This window comes from Euleptes europaea, chromosome 11 (assembly GCF_029931775.1).
Source record: "Euleptes europaea isolate rEulEur1 chromosome 11, rEulEur1.hap1, whole genome shotgun sequence".
NCBI lineage: Eukaryota > Metazoa > Chordata > Lepidosauria > Squamata > Sphaerodactylidae > Euleptes > Euleptes europaea.
In genome coordinates, this window is record NC_079322.1 from 49,447,480 (window position 1) to 49,471,965 (window position 24,486).

Here is a 24,486-nt window from a genome sequence, read left to right on the forward strand (position 1 = left end):
CCCTCCTGCATATATTGTAGGTGCCGAGAGAGAGGGGAAAGCAAAGGGATTTGAGGCTGCAATCCCACGCACATTTACCTAGGAGTAAAGCCCATGGAAGGGTGGGTTTTACTTCCGAGGAAACATGCCTAGGAGGCAGACTGCACGGTTGCGAGTTTAAGTAGCTTTACTTAAGAGGTAAACGCCATTGAAATCTATGGGCTGTTCTCCCGTATCGCTTATAGAACTGGGAGGAAAGTTTATACACACGACAATATCTTGTCCAGAGAGAGAGAAAGAGAGAATGACCAGACCAAGAAGACCAAATAAAAACTCAATAAGGCTAAAAATAAATATATCCAGAAAGCAGATTGCATAGGGATATGATGAAGTTAAATTGTCATCAGACTACCTATAACTTCTATGAGGTGTATTATTTTGTACACTGATCCTAGGCACACCCTGAGAACGTATAGAAACACTGTATATTGTTCAATTTTTATGCAGCGTCTGTGCAATGTATACACTACTGGTTATGTGCAGCCTATGCATACATAGGTGTATGTATATATGTATGCGTGCCATACACAGTACTTATGTGTCCAATTCCTATATGTGCATAGACACATGATTTCTGAATGCGTGCATACCAGTCGCCATTCTACCCCACATACAGGTCTTCCGATGTGAATTTATGTTATGCTCACAGAGAATCTCAGCTATGGGTTGCTTTCACACACACACCCCAATGAATTATTTCAATCGGCTCTGAGTTGCAGGACATATAACCCAACGCTACCAGCTAGTCTGCGTGACTCTCCTTCCACCTGCCAGTCCCTTCCAGCAGCCACTAACAGCCGGACGCCTGCACAGAGGTGTCTTCTGACGAATCTGGTCAAGAGGAGCTCCTTCCTCGAAGGGGAGAGTCTACTGAAATGCTCACCCCCCTTGGTAGAAAAGAAAGAAACCCCACTCGCCCTTCCGCTTGCCTTCGCAAGAAGCAAATCAGCACCGTCGAGGCAGAATTGGATCCGTGCACGGCCGGACAGGGGACGTGTGTGCGTGTGGGGGGGGGGAGACGACACCTGTGCCCCAATTCTTGGGACAAGAGAAAAACAGGCGTATTCCTCACGCCTTTAGCAACAGGCCTCAACACCTTAAGCGGGAGCGCACACCGCTACCTTCCAACGCTGACATTAACAGGTAGACCTGCCCATCTTCTCTATACCTAAATATACAAGTGCTATTTAAAAAATAAAACGCATACCCCCGTGGGACGTCTATAAAGAGGAAATATTGGACAGTCGCGTGTTTTCAGAGCCCCGGCTCCCTGTCTGCCTCTTTGGGATCCCGCTTTCTGAATCTGAGTTAAAAACCAGACAAGCGCAGCCCGACCCGCAAGCGAAGTCTATCGGAGGGTCTGAGAGAAGCCAACCTAGAGTCGCGCTTGCCTGCTTCAGAGGCGATCCCTAGCGCCCTTGCTCCAAATTTGAGTTCCCCGGGCTTCCGTGGAGCTTATTTCCAAGAAAGGCTCATTGATTTCAGCGCACTTTGCGTCTCAGGTCGGGGGCGGGAGGGGGGACGCTTAGGACCGACGCTCCGAGCTGGGCTAGAACCCTTCCTTGGCTCCACTGGCTCATGGACCGAGCCGGGAAAGCGCTCAGTCCTCGGAGCTTGCCAAGACGCCGTCTAAAGCGTTAGAGAAACCGAATCGTCGTCAACAAAGGAGCCACGTCCCTTAACTTGGACGTCTGGTTTCCAACCCCGGGTTTAAGGAGGGCGAAAAACTTGCTGACGCTAGAACAGAAATGGGTGAAGGGGGGAAACAGTCAAAAGCATTTCGCCGTCCCTTCCGCGAACAACTACTTCTAGCCAGACGGCGGGTTTATCAGGGGTCGGTTTGGACGGCCCTAGGATCCCAGTCAAATTCCTGGGGACCCTTGTTCACCCGGTCGCCCCGTCGGACGGAAACGACAGGCGCCACCCAGGCGTTTCAAGAATCGCCTCCTAAAAGCCAGCCCGGCTTCTCACGTCCCGGCTTCCATCCTGGGAAAGGACGGCCCGATGATCCCGTCGGGGTGATTTCGACGGCTGCGGGCCAACCCGCTTCTCTCCCTCCCCCTGTGTATTCCTTCCACGACTTCCGAGAGCCTGGAGGCGCTTGGAAGAGAGCCGGGAGAGGTTTGGGGTCCCTGGGAGCAGCTAGTTCACACACACCGCTGTCTTGATTCGCTTCTAAATACCGGGGGTGGGGTGTTCCTGTAGCCACTGAAGAATGCCGGAATGGATCGCCCTTCCCCCCCCCCCGGAAAAAGTCGGTTTCTGTCCACTTGTGACATACTGCGACAAACCAAACAATCGCAAACAGGCAGATAAAGGGAGGCGTTGGCGTGTGCCTCCAGTGAATCCAGGTAAACTAAGAAGGCCGAGGCCCCGATCCTGAATATATTTACATTTTTTAAAAAAATCCAGTTCATCTCAAAGGAATCTGCTTCTGTGTTTAGGATCAGCATCGCTCAGCTGTAAACCGATGCCTTGGCCTGCGATCCTATGTATGCTTACTTAGTCCTGCGATCCTATGTATGCTTATAAGTCCCACTGAACTCAACAGGATTTATTTCCGAGCCAACGTGCATGGGATCTGGCAGTTATCTGGTTTGTAAATCGCTGTCACCGCATCCCATTCCTTGCCTTAGTTCAAGTAATGCAACTAGGGTCTGGAAAACAGGGCTCCCATGTCGTTTATACAGAGAGAAGCATATGCATGCAATGTCCATACACACACGTTTGTATTGATACATTGTGATATCTATACCTACCAAATACAAAGTGACTTCTGACCCATTCTCTATAAAAGTGAATGTTGGCATGTACCATTGGACCTTTAAACTGCCACCCATATATCTAGCCATGTCACATTGTGTCTTTTTTAGCATATATTTAGGGCTGCTCTTATGGCTCACACTCTAGTGTGTGATTCATTCTAGGAGCCTACGGGAAAATGTCCAAAAATGACATCAGATCCAAGGTTTCCTTTTCGGAATTGTTCCAAAACTCTGCTGCTGCTTTAACAACCCATTCCACCCTTTCCCCACTCCAAGGGTCAGCGGTGAGTGGAACTCAGCAACATTCGGTTCTATACATCCAGCAACTTTAAATCAGTCCAAAATTCCACGGAGGGAGGGAGGGAGGGAGGGAGGAGAGAGAGAGAGAGAGAGAGAGAGAGAGAGAGAGAGAGAGAGAGAGAGAGAGAGAGAGAGAAACAGAGAGACAGACACACACAGAGAGAGAGACAGAGAGAGAGAAAGAGAGAGGGAGAGGGGGAAAGAGAAAGAAAGAAAGAAAGAAAGAAAGAAAGAAAGAAAGAAAGAAAGAAAGAAAGAAAGAAAGAAAGAAAGAAAGAAAGAAAGAAAGAAAGAAAGAAAGAAAGAAAGAAAGAAAGACTCAACCTGAAGGCCCTACTGTGTAATGGAATCAGAAATCTTTACGCCCCCGAATATCTTAAATATCCCCAAGCTGACATCGAGCAGGCCAAGGGGGGGGGGGACTTGTGCTTGTCAAAAGGAGCTCTTCCACGAATCCCTTCAAAAACGCGACGGAGACTCTACGACCGTCTTTGATTTCGCCAGACGCCTACCAAGAAAGGAGTCCGCCTGAGATCCCTACCTGTTTGAGGTCTGCCGGCCTCTGCGGTGACCTCTTTGTCACTTTCCCGTAAGGAGGCGGAGCGGCACCGATGTCTCCCTCCAAACTAAACCAGACTGCCTGGCGAAGACTTCGGCAGATCTGGGGTGAGAGGGGGGGGGAACCCCTGGGCCAGGCCAGCTACTGTTACTGACGGTTCTTTCGTTCTAGCTATGAACCCCCCAAACAGCGTCACCCGAACCCCCCCCCCCCCGGCATAACAGGCAGAATCCAGAGTCAGCTACCTTATGTTTACACGGATCCTGTACCCCCCACCACCACCCTGGTCGTTTTGGTCCTAGAGTTGTGGGGATACGCCTGTTCTGCCACCCACACGTCCACCTAAGAAGAGGCGGGCCACAGAACGGTTCATCTTGCGCCACACCGAAGCTGCGTGGCTCACGACTAATATCGGACGGCTACTCAATCCAGGGCAAAACTTCCCATCGCATCAGTGGCCTCAGACTTTCGCAGGAGGGGCCCCCGAGAAAACACAAGGAAATTGCCCGCCCTCTTGACTTGCAAAAAAAGGGGGGGTCGCGATAGACTTGGAAACCCGGCCTTAACCCCCATCCGGGTGCAGATGAGAACTTTCCTAAATCCCCAAACCTCCCCCCCCCATTTTTGTTGAATCGCAGTTTGCCTCTTTGCCCACCCCTCCCGCTCGGAAAATCTGCCGGGGAGGGGTGGGGAGAGAGAGAGAGACCGACATCCAGGTAATGAAGTCTGTAACTAAACGGTAATTGAATCAGCATAATTTGCACACTGAATGGTTTTCCAAATGCTCCCCGTTTACAATTAAAGGAGAATTAATGCGCTTGCTTTCAGCCTGCCGCGCGTTCGAAGCCATCCCGCGCCGTTGTGGCCATCACGAGTGGGAAAGACTTGGAAGCGCCGGCGAGCACCAGGGGGAGGGAAATCACGCCGTTTATTGATCTGGGGCCTGCATGGGGGAGATTACGTGTGCGGGAGCTCGGGCCGCCTCCTCGCCGAACCGGAGAGGAACGCAATGGCGCCGCAACAGCCAACCCCCCCAAAAAAGAGGGGGGGATTTGACCCTTGCACGGATCCGTAGCCAGCCAAGCTTTCCCAGGCCCCTGCCTCCGACGTCATCGGAGGGGCTTGCAATGGCTCCGCGCATCCTACTTGGACTCTCCATCCGAGCTGAGAGAGGCAGAACCGAATCCTTCCTTCCTTTCAAAAAGAATTAGCTCTCCGATTCTCTCTCTCTCCCCCCCCCCTTTCTAAACTGGGGCTGAGGTCCATTTTGCAAGGGAGGGTCGCGCAAGCAAGCAGGTGAGGGCATCCAAGAGTGCCGGTTCCCCACCTGGAGGGGTTGCCCCTGCCTTCACCTGCTTCCCCCCCCTCCTCCTCCCGAGGTGTCCGAGCTGCGCGGAAAGTGGCGCGCAGCGCCCTCGCGCGGCCGAGCGTTGCCATTACGGGCCTACCGCGCAAAGACAGGAGGACGCTTCGCCCCGGCTGAAAAGAGGAGCGCTCTTGTCGGGATCGCGGTTGGGTTCGGCCACAACGAGGCTCTCCTTCCCCTTCCCCCACCTGAACACTCATCACTCCCCATTCCCCGGCGTAAGAAGCAGGGGGGGGGTCGGTTTCCTTAGTTTGTGGCACTGTACAGAGTCAGATCTTGCTAGGTAAAGGGGATTTGCCATGGGAGGGCAGGGAGTGTACAGAGAAGGCACCGGGTACTTAAGGGGGGGACCCCCTCCCCAAAACAGGGGTTGTGTCGTGGCCCAAGAACAGCGGCTCCCTCCTGCCTCGGGATGTATCGCCGGCACTGCCTGGAGCAAGAAAGACCCCCCCTCCAGCCCCGAGGAGCGCAACAGGCCCCCCTGGGGGCAGAGCTGGCAACACCCAGCGGTCACAGCTTCGGGCGGGCGGAGGAGAGCCGTTTGGCCAAGCAAAGGAGCCCATCTCCAGCGTCAGTTCGGAGACTTTACTGTCGTGCTTGTGGGTAGCATCAGGAGGACCGGGGGGGGGGTATCTAGCTGCCTGCAATAAATCTGGAGTCGGTAACGGGGTGGTCGTGAGTTTGACACCTTGCGCTTGCGGCCCTTGACACGCCCTGCCCGTCCCCTTCGGTCGTGCGAAGGAACGCCGTTCGCCCCGCTCCACCGGTGGGAGAAAAGTTTGCCCGGCTCTTCCTCCAGCCTCCCCCCGACCCAGCTTTTCCAAGAGACGCCGCCATTCGGAACCTCTCCGTCTCTTACACAGACACACGCACGCACAGACCCGCAAGAGCGCCAATCTTCGCCCCATACGCAATCCGGGGCCAGCCCGTCTCCTCTCCCGCGCGATCCCTAAAACTACCAGCAGTGGGGGAAGGGGGGGGGACGAAACCGCTCCGAAGTTGCTGAACACCTGAGCCCCCTGCCACTTGGCCTGGAAGGAAGGCTGCTGGGGCAATGAGGCTACTCTGGAGTAAGTGGCTTGAGGATCGAGGCCTTTGCGAGGGGGGGTGTTCTCCTGCCCCCAGTTCAAGCTAGAAAGTGGGGGGGGGGGGGAAGAGGCAAGTGAAACTCACCAGGTAGAGCGCAGGTTGTAGCAGGAGCGCGGCGTACCAATACGCGGGCTGCATCCTCCCCAGCTCAGAGTTCCTCGGCGGCGCCTTCTCTCGCTCCGGGTTCCTCCAGGAACATAGATCCACCTGGCATCTACTCTACAGAGCAAGGAGGGCTGGCGCCAGCCTAAGACAAAAAGGAAATTATAGACTCCATGACCACAAAACAAGGTTAAGACCTGGAGGCAAGTTTTTTTAAAAAAATAATCGGGGGGGGGGAGAGGGCAGCGCGGTGGGGGGGGGCGAGCAACGGAGTTAATCCATGTAGAGAGCAGAGGGCGGGGAAGGGGGGGTCGGCCGGGCCGGCTGGCTGCGGAGACCCTCCGCTTGGTGGGGGGAGGGCTTTTTTGTAAGCGTCTGGCGCGGACTGCCGGCTGTCAGGAGGACGGGGAGGGGAGGCAGCCGGCCGATCGCCGCCACCCTCGACGCAGGGATCGCGCGCGAGAGACACAGAGGCACACACCGGCGCCGGGAAACTGGAGAGGGGGGAGAGGGTTAGCCCGGGATCGCGGATCTCCCCTCCTTCTCGCGCTCCCAGCCAAAAGCGCCCTTCTCACACGCGCCCCCGAGAACCGCGCGCCCCCTTCCCTTCCCTTCCCTTCCCCAAGCCAGTTTGGATACCAATGGATGTCGGTTCGGTTTGAATGCCGTGGGCCGCTCGGAGCCCAGCCTTGGCGGGGATACAGCGGGATATAAATGCAATAAATAAATAAACAAACAAACCAACTCTTCCCCCGGGGGCCCAACTCGGAACCATTCGCCCCCCCCCCAAAAAAAAAGAAACCCCGATCCGACTCCTTCTCCTCCTCCCCCCACCCCCCCACCCCCCCCACCCCCCCACCCCTTCTAAGAAAGCAAGGACGACCGCCCGGACGGCCGGACGGCGGGAAAGCAAGGGCCACCTACTGCCTGCGGGGTCCGAAAGCGAGCCTCCGCGTCCGGGCGTAGTCCATCGGGGGAGCCTAGACGGGCTCGGCGGCTCCGAGGGCGGCGCGGCGGCTCCGAGGCGGCTCCATGCTCCGGCCGGCGGGGTCCCGCGGGGAGAGGCGCCGCCGCGGAGGCAGCATGCGGGAGGGAGGCGCCGGGGGGGACTTGCCAGGAGGGAGGGACGGAGGGCGGCGGGGAGGCGGCCCAGCCTGCCCGGACGGAGCTCCCGCAGGGGGCAGCAGCCCGGCCGTCCCCCGCCACGGATCCCGGTGGAAGCAAAAGCCGGACTTGGCTCTCGGCGGCTGCGCTTGAACTTTCGATCCAAATCTATCTGCGGAGACCTCGGCCCCTCATCTCTTTAGAGGGGGGGAGAGAGAGAGAGAGAGAGAGAGGAGGAAGGAAGGAGGCGCCCGCCGAAAGGGGAGGGGGTGCCGGAGAGAGGAGCCCCCGGCGCCGTCCGGGACTCGATCCGGAGGAGGAGGAGGAGGAGGAGAGCAGCGGGCCCGGCCGGCAGCCTCCCTCTCCCTCTCTCTCTCGCCCGGAATCGCCGCCCTCCTCCCGAGGCGCGCGGCGGAGCGCTGCCCTGCCGCCAGGGGGCCCCCTCCGCGCGCCTGGCCCGCCCCACAGCAGCCGCCCCGGGGAAAGGGGACGCCGGGCCGCCCGCTCACAGTCCCGGGGCGCCGGCAGCGGACCGGGAGGGTGGGGCGCGCTCCCCTCCCCTGCCTCCCGCCACCGCTTTCCGTCCGTCCTCCCTGCCTTCCTCCTCTCCCTGCCTTCCTTCCTCCCTTCCTTCCTTCCCTCCTCCTCCAACCCCAATTAATATCCCATGAATATGAATAATGATGTCGCCCTTGGCTCCCGCGCGCAGAAGGCGGCACTTGAAAGGGAAGGCTGGATGTCTTCCGATGCTTTCCCGGCGATGACTGCAGGGGCTTTGCGCGAGAAATGGGGCGTGAAGTCTGGCACCCGAGATAAGAGAAGTTGGGTTTCAGGGCTCGGGGAGAGAGGGGGGTGGGGAGAGAGGGAGATGCCGCTCCCCGCCGCCGCCCCCGGTCTAGATGCCGGAGCGGCCCTGCAGGAGGGGGGCGGCCGCAGGAACTTGGAGTTTGCAACGCGCCCTCGCCGCGGCCGCCGCTGTCTCTGCCTCTCCGCGCACACCCAGCAGCCCCCCCCCCTCTCTCTCTCTCTCTGGCTCCCTCTTTCCTCCGGATCAGCTCGTGCGGGATCGCCCCCCTCCTCCGCTGGAGGCCGGCCTCGATTCCGTAAGGGAGGAGACCACCCCCGCCTCGGGATGGGTGGCAGCGAAAGGGAACCCCGGTCCTTTCCCCCTTCCTTTGACGTTCCCCCATATCTCCCCCCCCTCCCATTTAAGGCCAAGAAGTTATTACAAGACGGCACGTGCTCTGGAGCCTCTGCCCCCAGTCCGTACATTCCCCTCTGAAGTGTGACACACACACCCCCTTCACACCCGGGCACACTTTAATACGTGCTTATGTGAGAATTAAAGGGTTGGTGATTGTAAACTGGACACGAAGGGCTCTCGGATTAAAAAAATGTGTGCATGAGTCAGAGAGAGAGAGAACACGGGTCTTAATCTGGAATAGGAGTTCTCAATGGAGTTAAAATACAAGAGGCGATTTCTCCTCGTTTACCAAGGTTCACATAGGAGAACAAGTGTGATGGGTGGGGGGAGCGCTATGCTTGGCACGTAGCTGGGCAGGTGATCAGTATCCAAGACCCTCGCTGTGGAATGGGAAGAGTCCTCTCGCACCTTTTGATAGGAAATCTGCGGGCTGGTGCTCAGGTCTAAGTTCTGGAGCTCGTTCCCCTCATGTCTCTAGTTTGGCTGATGGGGGACACCTTTGCTTGGTTTTTCACCCTGCCCCGTCTGTGTTTTACCCCCACCCGCCCGCCCAAGTGTAACTAACCTCGAGGGTCTGTGCTGTTAACACAACTGACTCATCCCACGTGGCAGTGCCCTGGAGAGAAAGGGATCCATCTTGTGCTTTGGGCATATAAATAAAGGGGAGGGGCTGCGGCTCAGTGGCAGAGTATCTGCTTGACACGCAGAAGGTCCAAAGTTCAATCCCCGGCATCTCCCATTAAAGAGACTAGGCAGGTAGGTGATGTGAAAGACCTCTGCCTGAGACAATGGAGAGCCGCTGCGGGTCTGACTAGACAATACTTTGACGGACCGAGGGTCTGATTCAGTATAAGGCAGCTTCATGTGTTCATGCTCTTGCCTTCAATCTCTGTTAAATGATGTAGAGCTGAAGCTGCTACCATGGACAGCTCCCACCAGCCAGGAAGGCGATATTTGAACAGTACTGAGGGCCATTTTTTTGGCTTGGATTTGCCACTCTCTAGATGCACACTTTCCCCATCCAAAATCCCCAAACTCAACAATAAGCCGCCATGCAGAGTTTTGAGAACTCAGATGGGGAAAATGTGCATCTAGAGAGAGGCAAATCCAAGCCAAAACCTCCCATGCGTAAATCCAAGCCAAAACCTCCCATGAGTCTTTCCCTGGCACAGTTCTTCCGCTCCTGGTTGAGTATTGCAGCTGTCCTTCTGTGCCAAGGGTCAACTTTCCTGTCTTGTCCTGAACTGGGCTGCAACTTTAAAACAAAACAAAAGGGGGAGCTGAGAAGGCAGGAGGGAGGGCCCAGGCTTTTACACAGCCTCTGAAACCGCGGGACCCTGGCATTGGGGTGGGGAGTCAAAGCCTAACAAGCGGAGCCCAGCCTCCTCCCATTCCTTGTTGACGAAGGCTGTGATTTATCATCTTCCAAAGGAGGAAACTAGGAGACAATCAAGCCCTGAATGCTCTAGTGGGAAAAAAAGAAAAAAGGACTCCATTTGTCCTGCCAAGTACCTGCTCCCTCAGAACGCATCTGGGCAATTAATCCTGCTGCCTGACATTTTGATACTAATCTCTAAAATATTGTTTCAACTTGAAGGCCTTGCTTTTAGAACATTGTAATAAAAAGCTGACTGGTGATTCGATGCCTTTCGAGAAACTGCCCTGGAGTCTGGATGTGACCATGACGGAGGGCAAAATGGACACTGTGGTAAGGCTCCATGATGATAATGGGGCCTCCCCGCTTCTAGCACACTGGGTCCACTGGAGGAGAATCATAGAGTTGGAAGGGGCCATACAGGCTGTCTAGTCCAACTCCCTGCTTAATGCAGGATCAGCCTAGACTCTAGACCCTAGAGCATCCCTGGTAAGTGCTTGTCCAGCCTCTGCTTAAAGATAGCCAGTGAGGGGGAGCTCACTGCCTCCCTAGGTAGCTGATTCCATTGTCAAAGAACTCTTACTGTAAAAAAAAAAAATCCTACTATCCTGCCAGTACCTTTCCTCCCACAATTTAAACCCATTATTGTGAGTCCTACCCTCTGCTGCCAATAGAAACAATTCCCTGCCATCCTCTAAGTGACAGCCTTTCAAATACTTAAAGAGAGAGATTATGTCCCCCCTCAACCTCCTCTTCTCCAGACTAAACATTCCCAAGTCCCTCAGCCTTTCCTCGTAGGGCTTGGTCTCCAGGCCCCTGATCATCCTCGTCGCTCTCCTTTGCACCCGCTCCATTCTGTCCATGTCCTTTTTGAAGTGAGTGAAATGCAACCACTGATGTCAGAAACCAGGGCCCATTCTTGCGTCTGCCATACTGTAAGGGCACGCCTGGCACATAGGACAAAGGTCAAGTGACATCTGTTACCCATCAGTACAGGGCTGGCATTGGCATCTCCTGAGGTGGAGCAGCTTCTGGGGCTCCCGCAAGGGCCCCCTGCCATTGCCATGGGTCCTTCCCCACTTGGCAGTCTTCCTGCCAGCCATGCTTTGGGGCAACTGAGCTGCCCAGGGCTGCTGGGAGAAGGATATGCCTGTGGCAAAAAGCAAGGGGTCATGGGTGAAGAAGCAAAGGTGGGTGGGTGGGGCTGAGGTGGGGGCTCAGGTCAGGAACTTTCTAACCGGCCCTGAATAAATGAAAGTGAATCTCTTTCTTCTCGCAGCAGGTTAGGACTCCCTGGTTGACGGAAGTCGCTCAGGCTGCTAAAGAAAACCATTCTGTTCCTATGGCTATTGGTTGTTTATACCAGGAGTCCCCGAGGTGGTGACCGCCGACACCTTTTCTTCTGCCCCCCCCCAATGTGTTTAGGAGGCGGGTGAGGCCAGGTTGGGCTTTTTCCCAGCAAGGTTTCTGATTCACTATTGGAGATCTGATTAGCTGTGCAGATTTTTTTTTTTAAAAAAAAAATGTTGTTTTGGCAGCAGCTGCCAGCACAGCCCAAGGATCTGCACTGTGTTACGGAAGTTAAGTGGTGGCAATCATTTTGTGGCTGGCTCCGCCTCCTGTGGCAGCCATTGTGCGGCAGCCATTTGGTTGCTGCGGCCACCATGCTGTGTCAGAGTTCCAAATGCGCCCACGTGCTGAAAAAGGTTGGGGACCCCTGTTTTTTTAAAAAAAATATTCAATAAAATAAACAACAGCAAAATGAAACAAAAAACCATACAGCAATCTTCATAATTTAAAATACAATATATATGTAAACTTTAAAAAAAAATTAACCAAATTTCTATATTACAGCTTATTTCAATATCCTCATTCATACTACCACACCAAATACATGGTTTAGTTCTCTATAAAATAGCTAGACTGTCATCGCAGCACATTGTCCTTTCTCACCCTTGATCATAAGATTTTCCATTTTATTTACAGTCCGTAACCATAGCTCATCTAGGCTCATTGTATCACCAATTTTCTGATGTGTTGTTAGCTTAATTAATACATATATTTCTTTTACTTTAACCAACCATTCCTCTCTCTTTGGAGTCGTTTTTTGTTTCCAATGTCTGGCAAAAGTCATTCTAGCAGTAGTTATCATGTGTAACCCCAGGGGACCCCTGATTTATACTGTTCAGAACTTTTTTGTTTGCAGAGTTTTATCATGGTAAGTCCTCTAAAACTCACTTTTATATCCTGTTACTTAAATTTCTTATGAGAATTGTCATTCTTGGGGGACTCGTAGTAGAAGATGCAAGGGACCACTTTGGCCCCTTCCTTACCAGAACTCTGGACCAGCTCCTATCAGCTCACTTTCAACCCTGGTTTTGAATTCAAGGAACTAAGAGAGTGACTTGCCCTACCCCTCCAATATTCTTTAAATAGAAACATTTGAGTGGTTTTTTTTTAAGAACCACATTTGATTCCACACTGAGCCACATTTGGCTCTTGCCGATCCCTGCACTGTAGCAATCATTCACCCCTGGGTTAGCTCATCAACACAGGAAAATAATTTTACTGCATCAGTAGTGCATATGTCTAATGATGTGTGGATGCAGCCCCGCTCACACTCACTGGCAAATTTTGCAAATTCTCCTCCCCTCTGACTCTTTTCCCTGCTAGGAGCCAGTATGGTATAATGGTTAAGAGCGGTAGTTTGGAGAGGTGGACTCTGATCTGGAGAGCCAGGGTTGATTCCCCACTCCTCCACATGAGTGGTGGAGGCTAATCTGGTGAACTGGATTTGTTTCCCCACACCTACATATGAAAGCTGGGTGACCTTGGGCTTGGGAGGAGTGGGGAAACCAAACTGGTTCACCAGATTAGCATCTGGGCTCATGTGGAGGAGTGGGGAATCAAACACAGTTCTCTCGACTGCAGTCCACCGCTCCAAACCACCGCTATACCACACTGGCTCTCCGAGTCCCTCCCATGCCACAAAATTCAGACGTTCCTCACCTTGCATGCATGAGACTGCAAATGCAAGCAAGGAACATTCACCCATTCAATGGCTTTCCCATTTATTTACATGGAAGGCGCCACTGCTACTTGTGTCTCTTTGCACATCGCGCTGTCCCCTCCAGTGAAGTAACTTCTGTGTTTGCCTCAGAGGGCCTTTGGAGATGAAGATCGGGAGGTATTTACTTGGAAATAAGCCCCATTGATTTCAATGGACCATTGCTAAAGTGCATCCATATCATCTTAATTCTAGGCACTCTGACTTAAATTAGTCTCTGAAGGGAGCTCAGGAAGAGGAAAAGATGAGATAAGGAATATAATTCTGAACAACAGACCTGATTTAAATCAGTTTAGCTTCATTGACTTCAAGAGGGGCTACAGCAATGAAGCATCTGGAAAGCTAAATTGTGTGAAAATCTAGAGTAACTTCTTATCTTTTTTAAAAAAGAAAACAATATTGGAAGGGGAACAAAGTACTTTGAGTTCTGCCTGCATTACTGAGATCACATTTTATTTTAAAATATATGTATTTATTATACTTACAGCCAGCTTTTACCTGAACTTCCCGAAAGACTCTCATTCAAAGGACTGGCTAGGTCTACATCAGATTTGGGAAATCAGGTGTTCCCAGCCCATTAAGTGAAGCAGTAATTGAAGGTTTACCTAACCCTAACCCTAAAATGCAGTCCCATTGAATTCAGGCACTATGCTGATTCCAACCATACAGTGCTATCTTTGTTACAGTCAAAACCCTCTATAATCTAAAGAATACATGAAGCGGCCTCTTATTGAGTTAGACCCTTGGTCTGCCAAAATCAGTTCTGTCTCCAGGGTCTTCGGCAGAGGTCTTTTCACATCTACTAACTAAACCTTTTACCAAGAGATGCCAGGGGCTGAACCCGGGACCTCTGCCACTGAGCCGCAACCCCTCCCATAACACTAGTACTGCTGGTAGCTGATAGAACTAAGGAAAAATGCTGGTAGAACATCCAAAATATGTTCAATGTTTAAGCTAGCTAGAGTATTTTCAAAAGGTTGGACAGGCATGATTTTAACAAAGGATACATATGAATGTAGCATGGTGTTGTGGTTAAGAGTAGTGGTTAGGAGCAGTAGACTCTAATCTGGAGAACCAGGTTTGATTCCTCACTCCTCCACATGAGCGGCGGACTCTAATCTGGTGAACCTGGTTGGTTTCTCCACTCCTATACAGGAAGCCTGCTAGGTGACCTTGGGCTAGTCACAGTTCTCTCCAAACTCTCTCAGCCCCACTTACCCCACAGGGTGTCTTTTATGGGGGAAGGTCTGAGTGGACAATATTGACCTTAATAGAGCAAGATTCTGATTCAATATAAGGCAGCTTCTTGAGGCTGCACAACAGTGGCTGCAGAAGCAGGGTGAGGGGGGCCACTAGGGCAGCTGCACCAGTAGCAGCAGCTGTGCCAGGACTGAAGTAGAGACTGACCCTTGAAGAAAGGGCAGGGATAAAAGCATGAGGGGCCTGGTCTCTCCCCAGCCGTTTCTAGGCCCCTTCCCTGCATGGCCACATTGCATTTCCCAATAAATAAGTCTCTGATCCTTTTGTGTGGGAAGATACAAGGGAAAGCATGCTAACAATATCCTCCCCAGCTGCTTAGGCCTGCTGGCATTCTGGCCAATGGGATGACAAACATTAGGCTCTTCATTTGAAATCTGACAAAATGTAATTTTGTAATGTAATTTAAAAGATAATTTTATAGTATTATATATTCATATAATTGCATCATTTCAAGTCCATTGGAAGACCTGCATTCAGGGGCTCACTCTTCTGCACTGATTCACTTCCACCTCCTGTGTAACTAAGTAAACTGTTGATGCTCCCTCACTCCAAAAGTTCTGGCTACAGACTTGATTAGAAGCCCACATGTCTAAGTGTGGCAGCACAAGCTGTAAAAGGTTGAGGCCCAAGGATGTTGACCCATCAAAGAAAATATAACTTGGAAGCAAGTTTGCAACTTAAAGGATATACAGGGTGATTTGTCGAGTCCCAGTTTTTTGCAGGTCCAGGCAATCAGCAAAAGCTAAATTGACAGGTTTCAATCAGGCTGATTTGTTTGGCCAGGAGATATGTGGGTCCAGCTTGAACTGCAAATTTCACTCCCCCCTGCCCCCCCCCCAAGCTTGGCTCATTCTATTGACAGAATTGGAAGAAACATGCTCTGGAGAGCCAGCATGGTGTAGTGGTTAAGAGTGGCGGACTCTAATCTGGTGAACCGGATTAGTTTCCCCACTCCTACTCATGAAAACCACTGGGTGACCTTGGGCTAGTCACAGTTCTCTCCAAACTCTCTCAGCCCCATCTACCTCACAGGGTGTCTGTTGTAGGGAGGGGAAGGTGATTGTAAGCTGGTTTGATTCTTCCTTAAGTGGTAGAGATAGTCGGCATTTAAAAACCAACTCTTCTGTTTCTTCTTCTTCTTCTGTCAAAGCCAAACACATCCATAGAATAAGAAAGAATATATACTGGCAAAACGGTTACCACTGATCAAGACTCAATTCACCTGCAGCTGAAGTCAAAGTTGACCCAGCTTCACTAGAGGATGGTGCGGAGTTGTTTTCTGTTGCCCCAGAAGGTCGGGCCAGAACCAATGGGTTGAAATTAAATCAAAAGAGTTTCCGTCTAGACATTAGGAAGAATTTTCTAACAGTTAGAGCGGTTCCTCAGTGGAACAGGCTTCCTCCGGAGGTGGTAAGCTCTCCTTCCCTGGAGGTTTTTAAGAAGAGGGTAGATGGCCATCTGTCAGCAATGCTGATTCTATGACCTTAAGCGGATAATAAGAGGGAGGGCACCTTGGCCATCTTCTGGGCATGGAGTAGGGGTCCCTGGGGGTATGAGGGGGAGGTAGTTGTGAATTTCCTGCATTGTGCAGGGGGTTGGACTAGATGACCCTGGTGGTCCCTTCCAACTCTATGATTCTATGATTCTATTCTACCTACTTGATGCCTTACCATGAAGTAGCATGAAAAGATTCTTCTTTTCTTCATGATACTTTTGTAGCTCCTCCATAGTAGGTATCTCTGGCCCTTGAAAGGGAGCAAGGTTATAAGAGAGGGATGGCTGGAGAAGGTGGACCAACACAGAGTTTCACTGCTTGCGAGGGAAGATGGCCAAACTAATATCAACATAAGCAAAAAGAGTCTTGAACCCGGTCTGGAGGTTTAAGTGGACTGTCTGCCGCATTCTATCCTGCTCCTCTTCCAAGGAGCTCAGGGTGGCTTACATGATTCTCCATTTATCCACGCAATGACCCTGTGAGGTAGGCTAGGATGAATGACTGGCTCAAGGTCAACCACTGAGTTTTCTGGCTAAGATGGGGCTGGAACCTGAATCTCACCAATCCAGTACTCTAATTGCTATATCATATTCACAGACTCCAGAGCAGCAAAATGTAGAACTATTTAAGGGAAAAAAAGATTCAAGAGAAAGAGTAGATACTGAAGTAATGTACCAGGGCAGTAACTTTTAGAGGACTCATCAGGCAGATTAATTGACTAAAATAGATTGTGACTGAGTAAAAACAATGTGCTCCATTAACTGGACAGTGGGTCGGTAGCTTATTGTTATTTTTAATACAGTTACTTATAAAAATTTTAGATGACGAACACCATTTTAAAAGAAGCCCTCCCTTCTGTGTGTGAGAGAACCCTACTGTAAAATATGCAGGCATCAGCTAGAAGCAGATGTAAATGCCTTTTTTCCCCCTTTAGAATAATGGTCATTTCTTATGTACAAATGTAATCAATGAATCAACTGAAACTGGTTTGATGAATCAACTGAGATTTCTTTCATCGGCTGTAATAAAATTAAATACTTTCCGAGCACGAATGCTAGGGTCTCTTCACTGGAAATCCTTTGCGGGGAGCCCTCCCCCTCAAAAAGACAACTGTGTAAAATGTATAATAAATCTTTGTTTTTGCATCTCCCATATTTAATTGATCAAATGCAAGAGGTCTTCTGATGCAGGCCTCTAGGGAGGGCAATGGCTTTAATTACTCATACACACTTGTACAAGAAAATACCTTGCAGCAAAGTTGCAGTGCCCGCGGTGAGCCAGCAAATAGTCCTTTGCAGAGAGGCAATGAATTGGGTGGTTCTCCTAAAGAGATAATGAGATTTCAAAAATTGCTGTGCGACTAAAGTGAAGTTTGTCATTAAAATCCAATTAGTAGGATTCTTTATGTTGGTCACCCTAGGGGATTATTAATTGACAGATTCCCCACGGCAAAATTGCTAAAGACCAGAAAAGTTGATAACAAAAGTTATATTCATAATGTCTTCAGCTTGATGATCAGCCTAGTTAAGCCAAAGGGGTTGGGTAAAAGCCCGTTTGGGGCTGCCTCTGCACAGAGGTTTTGCTCTGGTTTTGGGCCTACACTGGAGGGGGGAGGGGGGTTGGAGCATCCATGCAACATCACCCCCTTATTATTCACTTTCCGCATTCCCCCATGCTTTTCAGCATATCCTTTTTAAACCTGGTTTGATACCATGTTTTAGAAAGATTACAGTCAAAGCATCTCTACGCACAGGGTGGACTGGAAGGGCCATATTTGTGCAGCATATCCATGCCCTTTTTCTTGCCCCAGACCCTCGTGGCTGCTATTCACCATCCCCTGTACCACTGGAAGTCTTTTTTGGGGTTTTAAAAAGAGTGGAAATTACTATAACTTAACATTATAACAAGATGCCAATCACCATTCTTAAAATCCCCCAAAAGCCCTTTGGTGGCAAGTCGGGGGTGGCAGCAGTGGGGGGCCAGGAAAATTGTGGGGGGAGGATTATAATGCACTCTGTTGCTGCAGCAAATGCCTCTGCGCTCACAGTGGCAACAGCAGGAACGTGGAAAATCATCCCCATGTGAATGCAGCCTTAGTGACAATGTTCAGTAAAATGGCCAACTTGTATTTCTGGCAGGACTCCTGTGCTACAGGATAACAGGCAGATGTTCAGCCAATTAAGCTCTTCCCATACTCGCATCTGAATTTCCTTTTCCCCTGTTACTGTTAAGGCATAATTATCAACCTATGATGACTATCATCAACCTATATGGTGAAGCTTTCTGCCTATTCAGGGCTCCGGAGGAGACATAAGCCGTTACGACACAGGTTCTGTAGAGGAACTGGTGCAATGAAAACCAGCAACCTGCCAAAGGCCAGCGGATCAAGCTGCTAAATCTTGTTAAGGGCAGACAATTCGGAAGGTCCAATAAAGTGGTAGGGCTCGATTACAGGTCTTCAGCAGAAAATAACAGGTCTGGAGCCAAAAGGAAAAAGCAGGGTCAAAATGGAATGAAATAATACAAGAAACCAGCAAGGGATGGAAAATGCAAAAGTGAAATCCAGAATAGGCACTGCTACAGAACAAAGGTAGGAAGGAAAAAGGTTAACAGGAGTGATAGCAGGGGCAGCTCTATCTGTTAGGCAGGGCATAGTGGCCCTCGTACAGGGGCAGAGTTGAAGGACAACATGAAAGGACAGAAATGTCAATTGCTCAGTTTGCTTTTATCACTGGGGATGCCAGCCGGAGAATGACTCATAGCAAGTTTAGAAGAAGAGGAGGAAGAGGAAGAGGAGGAAGAAGAGTTGTTTTTTATATGCTGACTTTCTCCACCACTTAAAGAAGAATCAAACCAACTTACAATCACCGTCCCTTCCCCTCCCCACAACAGACACTGTGAGGTAGGTGGGGCTGAGAGAGCTCTAAGAGAGCTGTGACTAGCCCAAGGTCACCCAGCTGGCTTCATGTGTAGGAGTGGAGAAACCAACCCCACCAGATTAGCATCCACCGCTCATGTGGAGGAGCGGGGAATCAAACCCGGTTCTCCAGATCAGAGTCCACCACTCCAAACTACAGCTGTTAACCACTATACCATGCTGGTGTAGATTATTCCACATCTATGATTTTTCACCTCATGCACCAAAATGTCTTCAGTTATCTCTAAGGAAGAGCCAGTCACACAGAAGGGATGAGTTAAGGCAAAGGGCCACAGGAGACAGAATAATTATCAGGAAGGGGGGTGAGTTGGTGAAAAAGGGAGCAATTTTTTTTGCCAAAGGCCTAGAAGGAGCTAGGTTCCTTAGGCCTGACTATAGGGCAAGGGGGCTGTTCCATGAAGAAGTCTCCAAAAGTAGACATGGAGCTTGTCGGTAACACTCCTTGACCATCACTGGCTTCTTTGATGTGAACTTAGAACTCTTGTTGGGATGGTTTCCCTTCACAGAAAAATGGGGGAACTCCTATCCATCCGGGGTGCTGGCAAACTCTTCCATGATGATGATCCTTTAGCACATTTAACTTGAGAGGAAATTCTGATTGAATGACAAATGAATTTATATCCTGACTTCTCCAGTGTATGCAAGGCAGCTCCCAAGTAGCATAAGACATCAATAAAAGCACTAATAAAAAATAGGAAGTGAAGTTCCCAGTTATATCTACAAGATGAGCATGCCTATTATATTAGGTGCTTTGGAACACAGGCAGGACAATGCTGCTGCAGTCATCTTGTTTGTGGGCTTCCTAGAGGCACCTGGTTGGCCACTGTGTGAACAGACTGATGGACTTGATGGACCTTGGTCTGATCCAGCAGGGCCTTTCTTATGTTCTCATTGCACTTTGGGTGTTTCTTTATTGCTCTGCCTCGAAATCAAGTTGCCTCTCTTACGGCAGCTCTACTTGCGGAGTCATGGAGACATGATGCCACACTGTACAAATACAGGAAAAGGTAGCAACCACAACATGCTACAACCACCTTCTCCCATATTGTCAAGCTCACCAGTTGAAACCCTCTTTGTTAACCCTGCTCTCTGTGCCGCTGGCTGTGATAGTGAAGTGGATGGTGACCGGAGGCAGGACTTTTTCAGTGGTGGCATCTCACCATTGGGATGCCCTTCCCCTTAAGATTCATCTGGCACCTAGCTTACTCTTTTTTCGGAGCCAGGCTAAAGCATTTCTCTTCACCCAGGCTTTTCACTAGGGGGGGTTGCATCATTTAGCTGTCTTGTGGTCAGCTCCTAGCCTGTGGACTGTTTTATCAACTCCACTCTTCTGTTTTAAGCACTGGCTTGCTTTTATTGGCTGTTTTTATTGATTTTGTATTTAGTTGCTCTTTTGATAGGATTTGTTTTGATTGTTTTTACTGTTTTAATTGTGAGCTGCCTTGAACATGTCTGGAGAGGCAGCATATAAATTTTCTAAATATATATATTTAGTGTGTCCAGCTCCCACTGCAGTCACTGTTTGGGGGACAGCTCCAGGCATAACAGGGACTACTGAGTAGACTGCAGTTGTTGGCTTTCAGCCTTCCTAGCCTAAGTGATGCTGCCTGCTTGGTGATTTACAGATTAAGTTGAATGACTTAAAGTGTGCCATGGGGTGAATTCATATCTATTGCTGCTGGGGTTTTTTTTATTATTGCTACTTGGTTTTTTTTATTGTTACATTTAATTGTTTGTTATTCTTTCAAGAAAAAAATAATTCTGTTGAGAGCTGCCCTGAGTGCTTTTGGGGATGGGGTATACTTTTTAAAATGAATAAATCTAAAGGCTAGGCAGAAATGTGGAGTTTTGATCTAATTGTGGTAAGTGGGTTTTGTTTCAGTGGATTTCTGGACTGAGTTGGAAGTTGGGATAACAACGACGGTTCAAATGTTAAACTCACTGACAGCTGCTGTCCAGTACTAACTTCCGCTGCAGCTGAGCCAGCCAGAAGCAATTGATGCTGGAGCTGATTGTCGAACAATTTTTGAGATCATCTGGACCAAACACTTGACTCTTCCTGGCAAAGCAGCATGGAGAGAGGGGGGGGGGGTCCAATTACTACTTTTGTAGCTAAGATGTTAAAATATCTTAATACAGTCCAAAAGTGTGAAGTCCAATTTGTGATAAACTGGTTCCTAATTACCATTTATTTTATTTACACGTGCTCCACCTGCTCTTGGCTAAAAATTTCCAAGGTTACTTTTGAAACAGTGGGCAAAAACGCATGGTCGCTTTAGCCTCCTTTATTCCCTGTTTCAGCCAGGATTCAGCCAGGATCGAACGCATGTTTGGCGAAACACATGCATTCGATCCTGGCTGAAACAGAGAATACAGGAGGCTAAAGCGACCGTGCGTTGTCGCCCAGTTACTAAAACAGTGAGGAAAAACAGCAATACACCAAGTATACACAACAAAATACCAAATAGCAATAAAATGTGTGTGTAAAGTACCTTCAAGTCACAGCCAACTTATAGTGAACCATCTTGGTGTTTTCAAGATAAGAGACGTTCGGAGGTGCTTTGCTATTGCCTGTCTCTGCATAGCGACCCTGGAATTCCTTGGTGGTCTGTCATGCAAGTACTAACCAAGGCTGGCCCTGATTAGGACCACGATCCGACAATATTGAGATAGCCTGGCAGCAATAAAATACATAGGAAAAATAAAACCCAGTAATAGCCTGGCAACAGTAGGTGGTGGGGGGGCAGGGAAATCAACTAAAACCAAAAGTGAGCGTAAACAGGGTCTCTTCACCAGGCACCAAGGCAGCTGCTGTGGGAGATGAGTTCCAGAAATGAGATGCAACTACAGAAAACTTTCTGTCCTTGGTAGTTACCCACTTATGCCCTAAAGATGGGGGCACGCAGACAGAACCACTGTTAAAGATCTGAGTTGATGAGGAGAAATTTGTGTTGCTAATTTGTGCTTAAACTGGTTAATTAATGGCAAAAGAACACTAGTGTTTGTTTAGTCATTCCCCCTGATGTTTTCCAGCATTTCCCATTTCCCCCAAGTTAGTAAGGCTTTGGAAAAAGAAGATTTTGCATCTCCGCCTGCCAGGAATTTGAGCTGCATTGTTCCTTGCTGCTGTTGGCTGGGTGATAGCTCCAGCCAGGCTGCCATTTATTGGCTATCGTTTATTTATAGGTAAGCAGAGGAGGAAAGGAGATGATCGGCTGCAAGTTCATTCAATCTGCTGGTCAAATAACAGGGGGGAAATGAGAGCAGGTCCTTCCGCTGAAGTCAGTAGCCCAATAAATGGACCCTCAGGGAAGTCACAATCCTGAAACTGCTTCCGGGGTAAATTTTCCCTGGACAGTGTTATTAACTTGGAAGGTAAAGAATGTGACAATTATTGTTTTCAGCATTTTAATAATCGGCTGCCCCTCTGTGCAATTTTTCTGCTTGATCTTAATCCGTTGACTGCTCTTCCTGAACCTTTTCTATATGCTGTTTTTTTTACTACTTTTATCAGTAGGGTTGCCAGGTCCCTCTTGGCCAACGGCGGGAGATTTTTGGAGAGGAGCCTGAGGAGGGAGGGGTTTGGTGAGGGGAGGGACTTCAATGCCATACAGTCCCATTGCCAAAGAGGCCATTTTCTCCAAGGGAAGTGATGTCTATTGGCTGGAGATCAGTTATAATAGCAGGAGATCTCCAGCTATTACCTGGAGGTTGGTGACCCTATTTATTGGTATATCATTATATCTATATCTATGTATCTATATACTGATATTGATATGCTGCTCTTATAGTTTTTGGTAGGCTTGAGATTTTAAAAATTCTCATCCAAAAACCTGAACCCTTCAAGGATTTGACGCACACCCAGGAAACATGAGAAGAAATGGAAATCCAAGGATGGAAAGAGCAGGGATAAGAAATTTAAAATTATTGCTAACCCAGCGCAAGACTCCTACACAGGTTGGTACCTCTTCTTTGCTGCACCCTTTCTCTGGTTTTAGATTTAGTGATACAGCATTATATCAGCCCCGGGGGGGTGGGGGAAAGCTGCCTTGAGGACGTAGCCCGAAGAGCATTTTTAGAATGCCTTGCGAAAAAGCCCTTAGCGATCTGAAATCCTGGCACTTTGCTTTAACAAGGTTATAGATCAGGAAGAATGTGGTCCGTTCCGTCCTCTTCCCACTGCTGTTATTGATGGGACTAATTCCATGGATTGCTCTCAGTGGAAGCCGCTGTGCAGAATCTGTGCAACAGGGTTTGGCAACGATATGCATCCGTCCTCTCTGATGATGGTGTTGACCATGCGGCTGCTTCGGCTCTGGGTTTAGGTTGATAGGGGCCACCTGATAAATCCACTGACGCATTTAGGGCTTCTCACTGAAGTGCAGAGCGTTGGGTTAAATGGGGAGGGGGGGAGATTACAGCAACCTGTTTTTGCCTGGCGCTTGTTTTGTAATTGAATTTATGGAAACAATTTTAATTGTAAGAGGGAAATCGCACTTAGCGTCCTGCTCTTCTACGCTGGCTTTGAAATTGCTTTTTTAATTTTTAGACCATACAGTGCCCCTGTCATGGCTGACTGCCACACATTAAATAAAAAGATCATTTTACTGAATGTTTTAATATAAATGCCAGTTGCAGGTGTTCATAGAGACAATGATCCAAGTCCTTTGCTGACCATCAGCTGGTTTAATAGCAGAGAAGGGCAGATTTATGTTTCGAGGAATTATTTGATTTCCCCCCCCCCAAGAGCCTTAGGAGCTATCTGTCACAAAATGGTGTCTTTGTGGGTGGGGCCAGTGGCAAAATGGTGATTCAGTGGGTGGGGCCAGTGGCAAAATGAATGATAGCTTCTATAAAAATTGCTGTGTTTCAGAGAACATCCGCTGTGCTCCAATGGGGAATTTTTTTCTCTGCTGTTTTCCCAAAGCACCCCACATCATCCCAATCTACAAGCTGCCCTGCAGGGGGAAATAAATTAGCTCTACTTGTTCCCTGGCAGAAGCAAATAGTAGTTTGATGCAAGGAAAAAGAGTTGTTAGCACACTCCTTTCCCATCCATAGTAAGGGCACAGTGTGCACTCGTGAAGGAGGAGGAGAAGCGGATGGGAAAGGGTGCTGGAATGGTTGTTTTCCCATCTATAGTAAGGATGCATATGTTTATTTATGTATTAAATTTGTTTGTACCCCACCTTTCTCTCCAATGGGAACCAAAGTGGCTTACATCATTGGGGAGGGGCTGTGGCCCAGTGGTAGAGCATCTGCTTGGCATGCAGAAGGTCCCAGGTTCAATCCACGGCATCTCCAGTTAAAGGGACTAGGCAAGTAGGTGATGTGAAAGACCTCTACCTGAGACCCTGGAGAGCCGCTGCCGATCTGAGTAGACAATACTGACTTTGATGGACCAAGGGTCTGATTCAGTATAAGGCAGCTTCATGTGTGTTTGTGTACCATTCTTTTGTCCTCCATTTTATCCTCGCAACAACCCTGTGAGGGAGGTTAGGCTGAGAGAGTGTGACTGGCCCAAGGTCACTCAGCGAGCTTCCATGGCACGAGTCAGGATTCGAACCCTGGTCTCCCAGATACTAGTCTGACACGCTTAACCGCTACACCACAACATCCATGTCCCTCCTTCTCCTCTGAGTGAAAGAGAAAGAGGAGAGTAGCTGCTGTGGCAGCTTTAACTAGAAGGATAAGAAAATGATTACAACAGCACTGCAGGAGAGATGGAGAGCTACTGTTAAGTGCTTGGAGAGTGAGCGGTCACTCCTGAGTGATCTGCCCATCTCTGGTTTATAAACTCAGTTTATAAACTCAGTTGGGGAG

The 24,486-nt window shown here is 49.6% G+C and overlaps 1 protein-coding gene across 1 annotated transcript in view; it reads right to left on the reverse strand.

Annotated features, from left to right (window-relative positions):
* The window catches only part of NXPH1 (neurexophilin 1), a 201,699-nt gene extending 195,343 nt beyond the window's left edge, over window positions 1-6,356 (reverse strand). The window contains exon 1 of the mRNA XM_056857370.1: window positions 6,203-6,356. Coding sequence (XP_056713348.1) covers window positions 6,203-6,256 — 54 coding nt within the window. The 5' untranslated portion in view covers window positions 6,257-6,356. The remainder of the gene's footprint in view (window positions 1-6,202) is intronic.
* Between the last annotated feature and the right edge of the window lie 18,130 nt (window positions 6,357-24,486).